At 50.8% G+C, this 14,677-nt stretch overlaps 1 protein-coding gene across 8 annotated transcripts in view; it reads right to left on the bottom strand.

Moving 5' to 3' along the window:
• Positions 1-14,677, bottom strand: part of NCK2 (NCK adaptor protein 2) — a 133,172-nt gene that overhangs the window by 10,987 nt on the left and 107,508 nt on the right. For all 8 annotated transcript variants that reach the window (XM_049696182.1, XM_049696180.1, XM_049696176.1 and 5 more), the window contains one exon: positions 7,802-8,511. In XM_049696182.1, coding sequence (XP_049552139.1) covers positions 7,802-8,511 — 710 coding nt within the window. The remainder of the gene's footprint in view (positions 1-7,801; positions 8,512-14,677) is intronic.

Here is a 14,677-nt window from a genome sequence, read left to right on the forward strand (position 1 = left end):
TTCTCATCACCAGTATTAAAAAAAAAAAAAAAGGAGCACTGAGAAGAGTCCACAATATCCTTTGATTCATCCTCCATCCCCAATAGCCTAGGTATTCATACGATTTTTTTCTAAGCACGTGGCTGTGAAGAAATAATAGAGGAAGCAGGGACTTTGCTCCCAGGCCCTCCTGAGTCTTTAATAACCTTAACATGTCCACGTATCTTTCACTTCAGATTTTAGGGCAAGATGAGAATAGAAGTGCCCCTTGTGTGGCCTACTGAGCCTCCCAGGTGGGTGCTGGGTGGATTTCTGGTCATGCTGGTCTTCAAGCACCAACAACTGATACAAATATTTAAGGCTCTCTCTGTCCCCAAAGAGGGGTCACCTTGTTGATTTCTTATCAAAAGCTGTATCATTCTTTCCCCCTTGTCTGGTACATGGAAATTTTTCTCTCTTGTTTGCTTCTTTAAGGAAGGTACTCTTTTGTCCAGAGAAGTAGCTCCTTTGCCAAAGAAACCTGAGAGCCAGTGGGCTGAAGGCAGATTGTTCTCCGCTGATCGATACTCTCCCGGTTCTCATCTCAGAAAAGTGGCCTTCCAGGTCCATCACCCATTAGATCACCGCCACCCCCAGCCTTCCAGGTCCATCACCCATTAGATCACCGCCACCCCCAGCCTTCCAGGTCCATCACCCATTAGATCACCGCCACCCCCAGCCGTCCGGCAGAGGCTTTTTTCATCAAAATTGACTCCCCCTCTATACAGGAGCTCTCTTCTTTGTGTTTACATCAGTTTACCTTCTGACTGGCATTTTCTATTCTCCTATAAACGTGTCTCTGAAATATTTACTCTATAGGCCTAAAGCCAATCCCACAGGTGACATGATCAAATATGATGGCTCTCATTAGCTTCTGAAATAAACTTGTTTACGCAAGTGAAGAGAAATCGACCAGCAAACACAGTACGGCCCTCAAAGTCCATCTACCTAATCTTTCAAGGGAAGTGTTTACGGTCCATTTGTAAGTTAGTATGTGCGTGTGTGATTATCCCTCCCTGCGTCCCCAGATGCATGTCCTAAAGTTAATGGGAACACCTCGGAGGACAGACTTTTAGAATACTGCCCTTGTCATTCTCTGTCTTTTGGCCATGCCATGCCTGGAGTGACTTATCAATAATAAATGATATTATATATATATACATATCAATTTACAGCCTGTGGTGTAAGTACAGACAGGGAATCAATTTTGATTAAAAGAAGGCTATATTGGGACTTCCCTGGTGGTCCAGTGGTTAAGACTCCACGCTTCCACTGCAGGAGGCGCAAGTTCGATCCCTGATCAGGGAACTAAGATCCCACGTGCTGCGTGGCATGGCCAAAAAATAAGAAAATAAAATAAAAATAAAAGAAGGCTCTATTGGACGACTAGGGAGGGTGATCTAACAGAATGATAAAACAGCTTTCTGTGTTATGAGCTCCGTGGGGCGACTCTTTCATTTCTCTGTGCTGCTCTTGCAGTGCTACTGAGGCCACGTTTAGGAACTGCTTGGTAACAGCACCATGAGAAGCACCCACAAATAGGCCAAGAGTGCAGCTGAGACTGAAAGGCTCTGGGCTGATGCAAATCGGAACCACAGTGAGACACCACTTTGCACCTATGAGGCTGGTTATTATGAAAAAACAAAAACACCAAAACAACAACTGTTGGCAAGGATATGTAAAAACCGGAACCCCTATGCACAGCTGGTGAAAGGTAGAGTGGTGCAGGCGCAGTGGAAAACAGACTGCGGTTCCTCAAAAAATTCACCAACGAATCACCGTTTGCTCCAAAAACTCTGCTGGGTATAGACCTTCAAGAACTTAAAGAGGGACTTGCACAGACCCTTACACACCCACGTTCACAGTGGCATTATTCACGGTAGCCAAAAGGTGGAAGCAACCCACCTGTCCTTTGACAGATGACGGATAAACAAAGTGTGGTCCGTCCATACAATGGAGTATCATTCAGCTTTAAAAAAGGAAGGACATTCTGACCCAGGCTACAGCACGGATGAACCTTGAGGACATTATGCTGAGTGAAGTAAGCTAGACAGAAAAGCACAGACACTGCGTGATTGCACTTATACGAGGAGGTACTTAGTCAAATTCCTAGAGACAGAGAGTAGAAAACAGCCTGCGGCTGGGGGAGGGCATGGGGAGCTATCATTCAACAGGGACAGAGCTCCAGTGAGGGAAACGGAAGAGCTTTGGGCAAGGATGGTGGTAACGCTTGCACAACAATGTGAATACGCTTAACGTCGCTGAACTTGCACTTGACAATGATTAAAATGTTCAACTTTTATGTTATATATATTTTGCCACCACAATAAAAAACATTTTTAAAAAAAGTTTATGTGCTAAAAACTGGTGTAATTCCGGTGGAAACCTTATAATCTGGACAGAGGAAACCGAGGTAGCAGGATGGGTGAGGACACGTGCTCTCCTGCCTTGGAAGTTACCGCAGGAATCGGCAGGGGGCCCCTGGCAGAAGGGATGCTGAGAGGAGGGGCCTCGGCGGGGGTACAAAGGAACCCATCATTTCGTTCAGATCACCCTCCACACGGCTCAGACCCGGCTCCTGAACCAAAAAGGGTTGCCCCCCTCTGGCCTGGGGTCAGGCAACAATCGTCCCCGAACCTGACGTTTTTCTATCTCAACTTCCTTGAAATGCAACAGGGACTCTGCCCGGCTCTGGCTGGTACACGCACCGGGCCTCCTGAGTATCTGAATATCGGGACTGTTAGCTGCCTCGGACACCATCTCTGCTGGGCAAGTACGTTCCCTGCCCGCATCTCCAGACCAAAACGTAAATGCTTCTTGTAGAATTTCTTCTGCAAGTCGCCAAGGAACTGTTTCCAAAGGACACGCGGTGAAGACCCCTGGCAGCGGGGAGAGAAGAGGTGGGCCCGCCTGCCTCCAAGAAGGAAATGTTCAGCAAGCACCGACCAGAGCCGAATGCAAACGTTCCTCCCTCTGTCCAGGCTTCTCACCTCGCCCCACAAAGTGCTTCCCCTTCACCAGGGGAAGAAACCACAACCAGGGCAGAAAACACGGGCTGGAAGGGCCCACGTGCACCTGCTGGGGCGGTAGCCCCCCGTCCCTCACTCCGGGTCTGCCTGTGGGTGTGTGCTGTTAAAAACTACAGGTACAGGGCTTCCCTGGTGGCTCAGTGATTGGGAGTCCACCTGCCGATGCAGGGGACACGGGTTCGTGCCCCGTTCCGGGAAGATGCCACATGCCGCGGAGCGGCTGGGCCCGTGAGCCATGGCCGCTGAGCCTGCATGTCCGGAGCCTGTGCTCCACAACGGGAGAGGCCACAGCAGTGAGAGGCCCATGTACCGCAAAAAAAAAAAAAAAAAAAAAAAGTTCCAATTACTATAAGAAATGCAATTTGAAAAATATAGCAAGGAACTATGCTAATCCTTCTATTCTGTTTCTTCCTGGCCAAATAATTTTAATAGATTTTTTTTAAAAGAGTAAGAGATGAAACCCAAATAGACTGTTAGTGTGGCCAATATATACAGTAAGTTATCTTCAGTAAGTCTTTTCACACGTGAATGTGCTGTATGACAAAAAATTAGTATCTAAATACTACTGTCGGACACAATAAATAAGGTGAAGCAGATGCTCTCTTTGGGATCCTTAATGTCGTACAGAGAAAAATGCCTTCCTATACCACAGGCTGATGCTTCGCAGACCTCATCCTAGTTGTAACCTGTCACTTTCTATAGTAATGGAAGAAATAAAACACTGACCACTTACAGAGCACACAGAAATCTAGTTACTGGTTATTCTCCATCATAAGTGGAGCTTCCTAACCATATCCACAGTATAAGACTGAACAAATATATAAGGATTTACGCTGAGCAACAGAAGGCAGGTAGGAATTTTGAATTTGCTAGATTTAATGAGGTTTGGATTAGCAGGTGGAGGTATGATGGTTAAATATGGAGAATAAGAAGCCATACCGTTTCATCTTTAGCTGCTGAGGATAAATGACAATTGCAGGTGAGGGAGGAGAGCAAGGGAGGGGGAGAGAGAAGATGAAGAAAGAACAGTTGATATTAAGATTCAGGACAGGAAGGACAGCCAAAGCAGGGTGGTCTGGTTCATTCATTGACTGATAAAACATGTCTAACAGATACCTCTGAAACACCCAGCATATCACTGACCCGGGATGTTGCAGGCTATGCCAAAGTTTTGCTTGCTTTTCTGAAATATGCACATCCCTCCCTCCCCCTCCCCCCCGTATCCATCCCCCGCAAGCACAGATTTCCCAGGACTCAGAGCTGGGTATATTTTTACTTTTCAAAACAGAAAAATATGAAATATTTTTAAATGCAAAATACCAAGCAAGAGTCGAGCTTATTTACCTTGGAATCCCTCAGGATATTTAAAAAATGAAACGCATCTTGAAGATGCACTCTAAAAAAGCTGTGCTTACAGAGGAGGTCCTGCAGTTCCCTCAATCCAAGGCGAGCCCTGGGCCCACAGACCACAAGGAAGGAAAGGAAATTAAGTGGGGATGCCTCTGAGTCCGGCAGGAACGCCGACCCAGAACCTGCAAGATTATGAAGCTAAGGGCTCACACCGGCCTGGCGGTGGCTTTGGAGCCCAGGCTCTCACCTTAGAGATGCCAAAATGCACAGAGAAAAAGACAAAGGAGGGGAGGAAGGAGATGGGGAGACAGTGGCAGGAAGGCAGATGCAGTGGATGGCGGAAAAGGAATAGGCAAGGGACTTGCCCATCTGTACATCCGGACGGCTCCTCGCCGCTGCAGACGAGCTGAGCACGGACTGGCTACGAGCAGGAAGACAGCGCAGCCGGCCTCTCTGTTGTGGCTCTGCAGGACGAGAGCAGCGACACGCCTGAGAGTCCGTTGGCACAAGGCAGGCACGCGAACAGCAGAAGGTGCCACGTCACGGCGAGTTCCGTCAGGACACAAGCGGCCCTGCGCACCCTCGGGCCACCTGGTGGCCTTCAGCCCAAGCCAGTGCCACCAGTGCAGAGCTGACCAGGTCCCAGCAAACAAACCCCTTCCTCTGCCCCGGGAGTCAATGGTCCCAGCACACGATGAGCTGTCGTGAGCTTGGTTTTCTAAGTTAAAACGGAAGGAAAAAAATTTGGAAAGGCTCCCCTAAAAAATGGTTAAAATAAAATATAAACAATTAATGTTTCAATGATTTAGAAAAAGTTAGCTTTTTGTCTAATAATGTGAGACAAATGTGACACTGGAGCTTCTTCAAGTTCTGGGATGGAGGCCAGATAAAGTACCCCTCCACCTCCAAAAGGACTCAGTCCCGAGATCAGACAGTGACCACTGCCTGCATGTGTGTCCCATAGAAAAGCGACAGGTCCTCCCTAAGCCAGCGATGTCCCTCTACCTTCTGCCAAGGACTGTCCCCTACCCCAGACCCGGACAGAAGGACGTGGGGCGCTGTCTCCACACTGGGGGGCTGCTTTCAGCCCTCTCCCTTCTAAGACGTCTCTTCAAACCCAACATTCCAAAATCAAGACAATACTCCTCGACTCGGATCGAACCTGTCCCTTGATCACCTCCTACTCTGATCGGGTAACCGGTGCTTCCTCTGAGGTTCTCTCAGGAGGGCTGGAAGTGCTCCGGACCCGATTCTCTGAAGCCTCCGCCCTGATCTGTGCATGGAGCTGACCTCACGTTAGAACAACTTAATGTGATGTCCTGCCAGAAACCACCAACTCTGGATAAGAAAACCTCAGCGATATCATATGATCTTTGTCTTTATGGTATCGCTTATATGTGGAATCTAAAAAAAAAGGTACAAATGAACTTATTTACCAAAGAGAAGTAGAGCCATGGATGTAGAAAACAAACTTATGGTCACCAGGGGATAAAGGGGGGAGGGATAAATTGAGAGAATGGGGTTGACATACACACACTACTATATATAAAACAGATAATCAACAAGGACCTACTTACTGTATAGCACAGGGAACTCTACTCAATACTCTATAATGGCCTATATGGGAAAAGAATCTAAAACAGAGGGGATATATGTATATGTATAGCTGATTCACTTTGCTGTAGACCTGAAATTAACACAACATTGTAAATCAACTATACTTCAATTAAAATTTAAGGAAAAAAAGAAAGCAAAGAAAAGCTCAGTATTCAGACTTCAGATGCAGTTAGCGTTCAGGCCCTGAGCGCTTTGCCCAAGCACAGGGCAGGCGCCGCCGACTCCACGACCTGCTGCCGCCATCAGGGGGCCAGTTTCCACCACCACCACATCTGCCCCCCTCTCTGAAGGGGAAAATCACTTCTGGGGCCTCGAGCTCCTCCCAGATCAGTCAACAGGAACCTTGACTATGCACTTACTTATTGTGGTATCAACCTTCTCAGAAGACAACAATTACAGTACGTAGCACGAGCTTACCAGTCTTACAGGTTGCGTTTAAAAAATTAAACTGGGACTTACCTGTGGCACAGTGGTTAAGAATCCGCCTGCCAATGCAGGGGACACGGGTTCGTTCCCTGATCCAGGAAGGTCCCACATGCCATAGAGCAACTAAGCCCGTGTGCCACAACTACTGAGCCCGTGTGCCACAACTACTGAAGCCTGCACGCCTAGAGCCCGTGCTCTGCAACAAGAGAAGCCACCACAATGAGAAGCCCACGCACTGCAACGAAGAGTAGCCCCCGCTCGCCGCAGCTACAGAAAGCCCACGTGCAGCAACGAAGACCCAATGTAGCCAAAAAAGAAAAAAGAATTAAAAAGTAAGCTGAAGTCTGCAGGAACCAGTACAAAGGAAATTACACTGGACTCGATCTTCAAAACTCTCCTTTCGGGGGGACTCACTCTGGAAGGTGTATTTGCAGGGATCGACAACATCGGTTTAGTAGTACCTCCACAATGAAAACACAAAAAGGCTAATTCGCGAGACACAGCCCGGTTCCCCCAGACGGGCTCGGCCATGCACCTGAAACACAGACCTCCGAACCTGTGCTGGAAACCAGTCTGCTCCAGGTCGAGAGGCCTCATGCCGCCGACTCTGCTCACACACAAACTCCTCTCTCTCGACAACTGTCTTTTCCGTTTCTGTTCTCTTCCTCAGTGCTTTAAAAGCTTTTCAGAAATAAACTCAGTGGTGCCTGAGGCAGAGATGTACTGAGGATTACACGGCTTAAAAAGCAAAACCAACCAACCAACAAAAGGCTGTGTCAGAACCCGGGTGCCCGCCTTGCCGAGAACATCTGATGTGTCTCAGACCCAGAGAGGAAACAAGGTCAGCCGCCAGGGCTGAGACGGGGTCATTAACGGGGAAACCAGGGGAGAGAATGACATTTGAGTCTGCACGACAGAACAGGGGTGATCTCAGTCAAGAGGCAGCAAACCTTCAGAAGCTAACAACACACTGTACTTACCGTGCCACCTGCAAGAACGCACCTCCCGGAGGAGAGGTGCAGCTAAGGCCGGGCAGTCCAGGCGGATTTCAGCCCACGGCAGAGCGGGGGGTCTCAGAACACAGACCAACTGTGTTCATCCCTCTTAACATGAGCCCCAAATACCCTTGCTGCTTGAGGCCATTCACACACCTGAGAAGGGAATGGCACACGAACGTACACACATACATACTCTCCGCTTCCTTCGAGCGTTCCACTCAACGCGGACTCTCTGTCCCTGATGAGCAAGCCGCCCTGCGCGCCCCGCGCACACACGCACACGTGTACACATCACACACACAGACCCGCACACACGTGCACACACACGGGCACACCCCTCTGCCCCCCCAACCCCGCACTCACCGAGGACTCGCTGTCGCGGACGAGGAAGTCGCCCTGCACGCCCCGCGCGTTGAGCGCACACTCGGCCTGGTGGCGCGTCACGTTCCCGTAGTACCACTCGCGGCCCGCGAACCGGCCGGCGCGCGCAGGCCCCGCGGGGCCAGAGCCGGCGTGCAGGGCCGGGCCCTCGCTCAGCACCACCACGTAGTTCTTGGGCACCAGGCCGACCTGGCCACGCGCGTTGCGGCAGCGCCACCACTCGGGGTCGTTCTCGGGCTTCTCGATCACCTCCATGGTCTCGCCCTTGTCGAAGTTGAGCTCCTCCTCGGTGACCGAGCTGAAGGGATACAGCGTCTGCACCACGTGCAGGACCCGCGCGCCCTGGCCGTTGCTGAGCGCGGCGCTGGGCCGCAGGCTCGGGCCCCCGGGCGCGTCGGCGGCCGCCTCGTCCAGCTCCTCCAGCACGTAGTTGGATGGGAACCAGCCCACCTGCCCGTTGTAGCTGCCCCGCCACCAGCCGTCGCTGCACTTCTCCATGACGGTGACGCGCGAGCCCTTCACCAGCGACAGCTCGTCCTCGCGCTCGGCCGCGTACGCGAACTTGACCACGGCCGGGATGCTGAGGTCGTAGATGCGGTCGGCGCCGCCTCCGTTGGCGGGGAACTCCGCGTCCATGCTGGGTGTGGGCGATGCATCTCGGGCGCTTGTCTTCCTGCGGGTCCTGCCGAGGCCTGCGGAGACACGGCAAAGCTCAGTGCGGGGACAGGGCTCAGCGCGTGGGGACCCGGCATGGGCTCCACGCGGGCACGGGGCTCAGCGTCCGGCGACCCGACAAGGGCTCAGGGCGGGGCCTGGTCCAAGAGGCAGCACCTGCACCTGATATAGGACGGACTGGGTCCCATGGCTGGCGACCAGCCACTCACCAGCAGAGAAGGTGACAGTGGCTAAATGCCTAAAAGCTGGTTATTACCAAAACCGATCTCTCTGCTTTCCTCAAAAACCTGCTAGAGCACCAGCAAACCAAGAGGATAGAACAGTGTAAAGTCTGAAAATGATGAGAGCATCCCTGTGCCACTACTACAAAAGACCTAAAAAAATAAAATAAAAAAAAAGGACAGAAAACGTCTTATGCGTTTTGGACGGGAAGTTGGACAAAATGAGCTCGCAGAGCCGCCCCAGCTCTCAGCACCCCTCAGGGCTGGCCTGTGCTGAGGCCAGCACCCTCTCCTCCATCCGAGGACACTCAGTGCCCTCCCGGGGCCACCTGGCAGTGGAGCGGCCCCACTGGGCAGAAACCCATACCCCTCCTTCCTTCTGTTCTTTTCTTTCAACACTGCAGAGACTTCCCACAAGTTGTGATGAGTGAATTAGAAGGAAAAAAACTAGCCGATACATTAAATCTAAGGCAGAATTTTTCACATTCTGATTGAAAAACCACTAATGGATCAGAAAATCGGTTGAACGGGGTTGTGACCGGCCTATGTGTATGTGCTGTCTTCTTTTTAAAAGGGAACAAAATAGAGAATCTCAGAGTGCATCAAACAGAGAATTGCTGCTTCAGTCACATAGGTGAGTCAGTGCTGAGCTATAATGTGAAAATTATCCCTTCCTGTGCCTGAGGAACACAGCTGGAAAAGCCCTAAGGAAAAATGCTTTAACCTGGTTAAAATGCACGGAATTCCGGAACCTTGTAGAAAGTGAGCCGAGGGGAGGAGGGCACGTCGGCCCCAGAGATGCGGACGTGGACCTGGATGGGGGGCCCGCCATGCCGCTCACCCGCCACGTCTCCCAGCTAAGTCAGGGAGGAGGTTTTCGTGGCATGGAAACTGTGGCCACCGGCAAATGTTTGTTTTCTCCTGAAAGGACACCAAAGCGCTTTTATGGGTAGCTTGTACCTCCTTCTCCCTTAATTCCCTGCAGTAAAGACAGCTTGGTCCTGAGAATTACCTTTGCTCCTACTCCCCTGCCAGGTGGGGTGGTCAGAGGAATGAAAGGAGGCATCATGATCGTCTCCGACCACAGAGAGTTGGGCGCTGGCTTCCAGAGCAGACCCGCCTCGGCTGCGTTCTCTGCCCCGGGACACGTGCTCCGCTCAGTGCCACAAGCAGGGCAAGGAGTGTGAGGTGACAGCACACCCGTGATAAGTGCTCACTCACTTGGATCTTCAAGTGGAGACACCAATTCTTTTTTTTTTTTTAATATATTTATTTTATTTATTTATTTTTGGCTGCGTTGAGTCTTCGTTGCTGCACGCGGGCTTTCTCTAGTTGTGGCGAGCGGGGGCTACTCTTCGTTGCGGTGTGCGGGCTTCTCTTGTTGCGGAACACAGGCCCTAGAGTGCCTGGGCTCAGTAGTTGTGGCTCGCGGGCTGTAGGGCACAGGCTCAGTAATTGTGGCGCACGGGTTTAGCTGCTCCGCGGCATGTGGGATCTTCCCAGACCAAGGCTCGAACCCGCCTCCCCTGCACTGGCAGGCGGATTCTTAACCACTGCGCCACCAGGGAGGCTCTGAGACACCAATTCTTTAAGCTAATGGCTTCTGCTGTTTCTTTTGGTTCTTCAGCGTCTTACTCAAGTGCACGGGAAATGAAGAGTAAGCCGGGACACTGGACCAAGTCAAACATTTCGATTTCCATGTAAGAGTTCATTTGCTTTACACCTGAAAACATGAACCTCTCAGCCTCTGATTTCAAAGCTAGGTGAGCTCAACTCTGCAATGACACGGCATTGTGATGATTCAATGGCGTCCTAATCCAGAGGCACACGGGACAGTTCATGGAAGTAAACTTCCACCCAGGAATCTCGGGCACGAAGGCCTTCAGACCTCCTGGGGCCGTCAGCACGTGGAGCGGGAATGGCCAGGCAGAGTGCAATCTTTATGGGTAACAACGATTTCAAGAAATAACATTTAAAAATAACTCTCTAGGAGACCTTTCCAAATTTGTGAGCGAGGAAGCCTACCTGAAGAGCCAGGGAAGAGCAGCTTTTAGAATATTCATCAAGACGTAAAGGTGTCACTGCACACTACTATACGTAAGATAGATAACCAACAGGGACCTACTGTAGAGCACAGGGAATTCTACCCAATACTCTGGAATAACCTATATGAGAAAAGAACCTAAGAATGAAACATATGTATATGTATAACTGAATCACTTTGCTGTACACGTGAAACTGACACAACACTGTAAGTCAACTATAATCCAATAAAATTAAAATATATATAAAAAAAGGCGGAAAGGTGTCAAGATCAACAGAAAAGACAACGGCGGACCTTACGCCTCGTAGTACGCCATGGAAGACCTTATGCCTCATAATGCGTTGTGGAAGACACTTACGTAAGTCAGTCATACCGCTGAATGAACATACTGCTTTGTCTGCTTTTTTTCAAACACAAAATAATTTCATTACTTCAGCCTTGAGCTCCTTCCAGGAACCTTCCTAGACTCTGGGGAGAGTGAGGTAAGACAGGCACACTCCCTGCCCATAAGAGAAGCTTATATGTCTCTATCAAGACTGGAACTTTCTACGTACAAACAGCCCTGGAAAATTAACCTGTTTTGCTCTAACATGACCTAAACGGTCTTTGAGGCAACTCCGGGCTGGGGTCTTGGGGGTAGCACAGCAGAATGACTGAGAGCACGGCCTCAGCAGGAATCCCGCATCAGCCACTAATTAGCTGTGTGCTCTTGGGCAAGTTACTTAGCCTCTCTGGGTCTTAGTTTTCTTACCCTAAAATGTGGACGATGGCACTGGATCAGTCTGCGAGGGGGGCCGTAACAGACTGGGGGCCTTTGACAACAGAAACGTGTTTTCTCATGGCTCTGGGGGCTGGAAGTCACAGGTGAAGGGTCAACAGGGCTGGTTCCTTCAGAGGCCTCTCTCCCTGGCTTACAGACGGCTGCCTTCTCACCACGTCTGCATTCTGTGTCCTAATTTCCTCTCCCTACAGGACACCAGTCATGCTGAATTAGGGCCACCCTAAGAAACCTCATTCAAACTTAATTACCTGTTTAAAGGCCCTATACAAATACAGCCACACTTTGAGATTCTGGGGAATGGGACATCAACATATGAATTTTGAGGACAAATCAGCCTAGAACAGGTACCTAAGTTCAGATTATGCATATAAAGCACAGAACGTGCTTTACGAATAATTATGACTCTTCCTAACTGGTGTTGAGCTGGGTGTTGAATTTCTTTTTTCTCAGATATTTTACCAGGAGAGGGTCTAAGTCCTCTCTGAACACTCTTGGCCGTGACCCTACGTGCCAGACGGCCACCCAAACAGAAACTTTGCCCGTCAGGCGTTTGGCACCTGGGAAACATTATCTTATGGGAGCAGAGATACATGGCGGCTGGCGCAGTGAAATGCAGGAGGCAGGTGTGTGTCAGGGGTGGGTAGGGAGGAGCCCGGCCGCACTGACATCTACATGATCTGAACCTCACGACGGTCCTGTGACAGACCCGGCTCCCCCCATTTCTGCAGATGGGGAAACCGAGGCTGAACGAGACCAGGGAACTGGCCCAACACACGCAGCCAGTGGAGTGGCACAGACAGACCGTGATCCAATGAAAGCCTATTTAATCCAGAGTCTTCAAGAAGCACAGTTCCGTCAGAGGCTAGTGTGAAGCGTGACAGCAGATGCTCATTACTCGTGTCATGATTTCCATGGGCAAATGCATTCAGGGCTCTGAAATGGGGTTTCGAATTCCCCTCACGCACCCTCCCAAACTGTGATGAACACTTCCTCTGATTCTAGGGAATAAAATGGGCCCTGTGTGTCTGGGTGGAAGTGGGGCTGAGGTTAGGGAAAGAAGGTTTGGGATAAGAAATGCATCACGAGCAACAGGCTGGGGCCCCAGGACAAGTCTGGGGACAGCTGGGGCAGGCTGGAGGGGGCGTCAGGTGGCAATGTGTAAACAGAACAAAGTCCTGGGTTGTTGACAAAGGCTCTCAGCTTCCTCTTCTTCCCCAGTTCTTCCCTGACCCTGATTCTGCCCGAGGCCAGAGCCCGGGTGGATGGGGCCGAAGGGCTGGGAGCCCTGGGGAGCCCCGGGGAACAGCAGGAGGGAGGAGAAAGGCGTCAGAGGGAAGGGGACCCACCCACCAGCAGCCAGGGCGGCCTTTCTGAATGAGGACAACCAGGTGAACGGCTCCGGAGAGTCACGCAGCCGGGATCACAAGGACGTCAAACGAGGAGGCTCTGGAGGTTCAGGACCCCGTCATCTCCCCCTGCCTGGACCTCACCCAAGGCCACGTGACTGCCGCCGCGTGCCAGCTACGAGATGCCAGGTCGGAGGGGACAGAGACCCGTGTATGAGCCCCAGGCTCTGAACGGCCTTGGCGTCCAGGCTCTAATTCAAAGGCAAATCCGTTATCTTTTAGGGAAGGAGGCAGTGTGGGAACTCCCCTGCTCCCCACTTTCTCTGCCTGTGTATTTCCCCACATCTTCTGCTTTCTTTTTCTTCGTTCATTCAAGTCAGACCACCTCCTTCTTCCAGTTGTATCAAAAACACAACCTGACTCCAATGTGTGTTGTGATTTTAACAAGGATAATGTGATTAATTTCCTTCTGATTTCATGTTTTTCCCGACAGGAGAGGCAAGAGCCTCACAGCCCTTCTGCCAAGTCCCAGCCCATCTTCACCTACTGAACAGTAACTAACCAGGACCTGGCCCACCAGATGCCCTCGCTAACCAGGGCTTCCGCTCGCCCCCTCTCTGGGCCACATTTGGGAGAACGCGCTTCCTGGCCCTTTCCAAGGCCTGCTCCCCAGGGCCAGAGCACGGATTCCGGGTCAGCCTGGGCCGCAGACAGAAGCACCTCCCAGAGCAGCTGGCCACATTCCTCACCACACCCTGGCCTCGGGTACCGACCACGTGGTGCGGGACACCCAGGCAGCTCCGGCCAGGCCACGATGGACGGACTGAGGCCCGGAGAGCACTAACATGTTTTCACAAGATCTAGGACGAGTTCAAATGGTGTGCATCTCTTTTAGTTCTCAAGTTCACCGTAAAATCCTCCACCGTACAGAATGTGGTGTTTGGACGTTTTGTTGCAGGTGTTGATGCGGCCCGCACTGGACCCATCAATCATGGATGAGAATATGTAGAACGTGGCCACTAGGAAACCTTTCCTACTGCCAGCACGCTGCATTTGGCGATGTTGAGTAACTTTCTTCCCGCAAAGTTATGACTTTCTCTAAGCTCGTTCAGTAATGTATAAAATGCCATACCTTCCACGAGGAAAGAACGAAGAAGGAATGGAAATCACTACTTAAAAAAAAAGCAAGGGCTTCCCTGGTGGCGCAGCGGTTGGGAGTCCGCCTGCTGATGCAGGGGACGCGGGTTCGTGCCCCAGTCCGGGAAGATCCCACATGCTGCGGAGCGGCTGGGCCCGTGAGCCATGGCCGCTGAGCCTGCGCGTCCGGAGCCTGTGCTCCGCAACGGGAGAGGCCACAGCAGTGAGAGGCCCGCGTACCCCCACCCCACCAAAAAAAAGGATAAAGGGATGTTATAGCAGACGACTTTAAAATATGTTCTGCCATCTTCCAGCTGGAAGTCTGGAGATTTAAGATAAAATGCCAAACAAATTGGACAGTTCGTACAAGTACTCCAGCCCATACATTTAGACACAGCGCACCTGAGTTTCAGGAGCTCTACGGCAAAGCCATTTTATTTTTGCTACGAATCAGATTTGTGACATAAACCAGATGCAAGTAGAAAATTTCCTTGCACTTAAAATGTCATTTATACTAAGTTAAGCATAGAGGTTATTAATTTGTGGGGCTTTTTCCCCATCAGGGTTAGGAACGTCAACTGAAATTATTAATACAAAAGCTTTTTATCACTAAACGCTAAGGAGGTCTGAGAAGATTGGTTCAGGTACAAAGTA

This window comes from Orcinus orca, chromosome 13, assembly GCF_937001465.1.
Source record: "Orcinus orca chromosome 13, mOrcOrc1.1, whole genome shotgun sequence".
In the NCBI taxonomy this organism is placed as follows: domain Eukaryota; kingdom Metazoa; phylum Chordata; class Mammalia; order Artiodactyla; family Delphinidae; genus Orcinus; species Orcinus orca.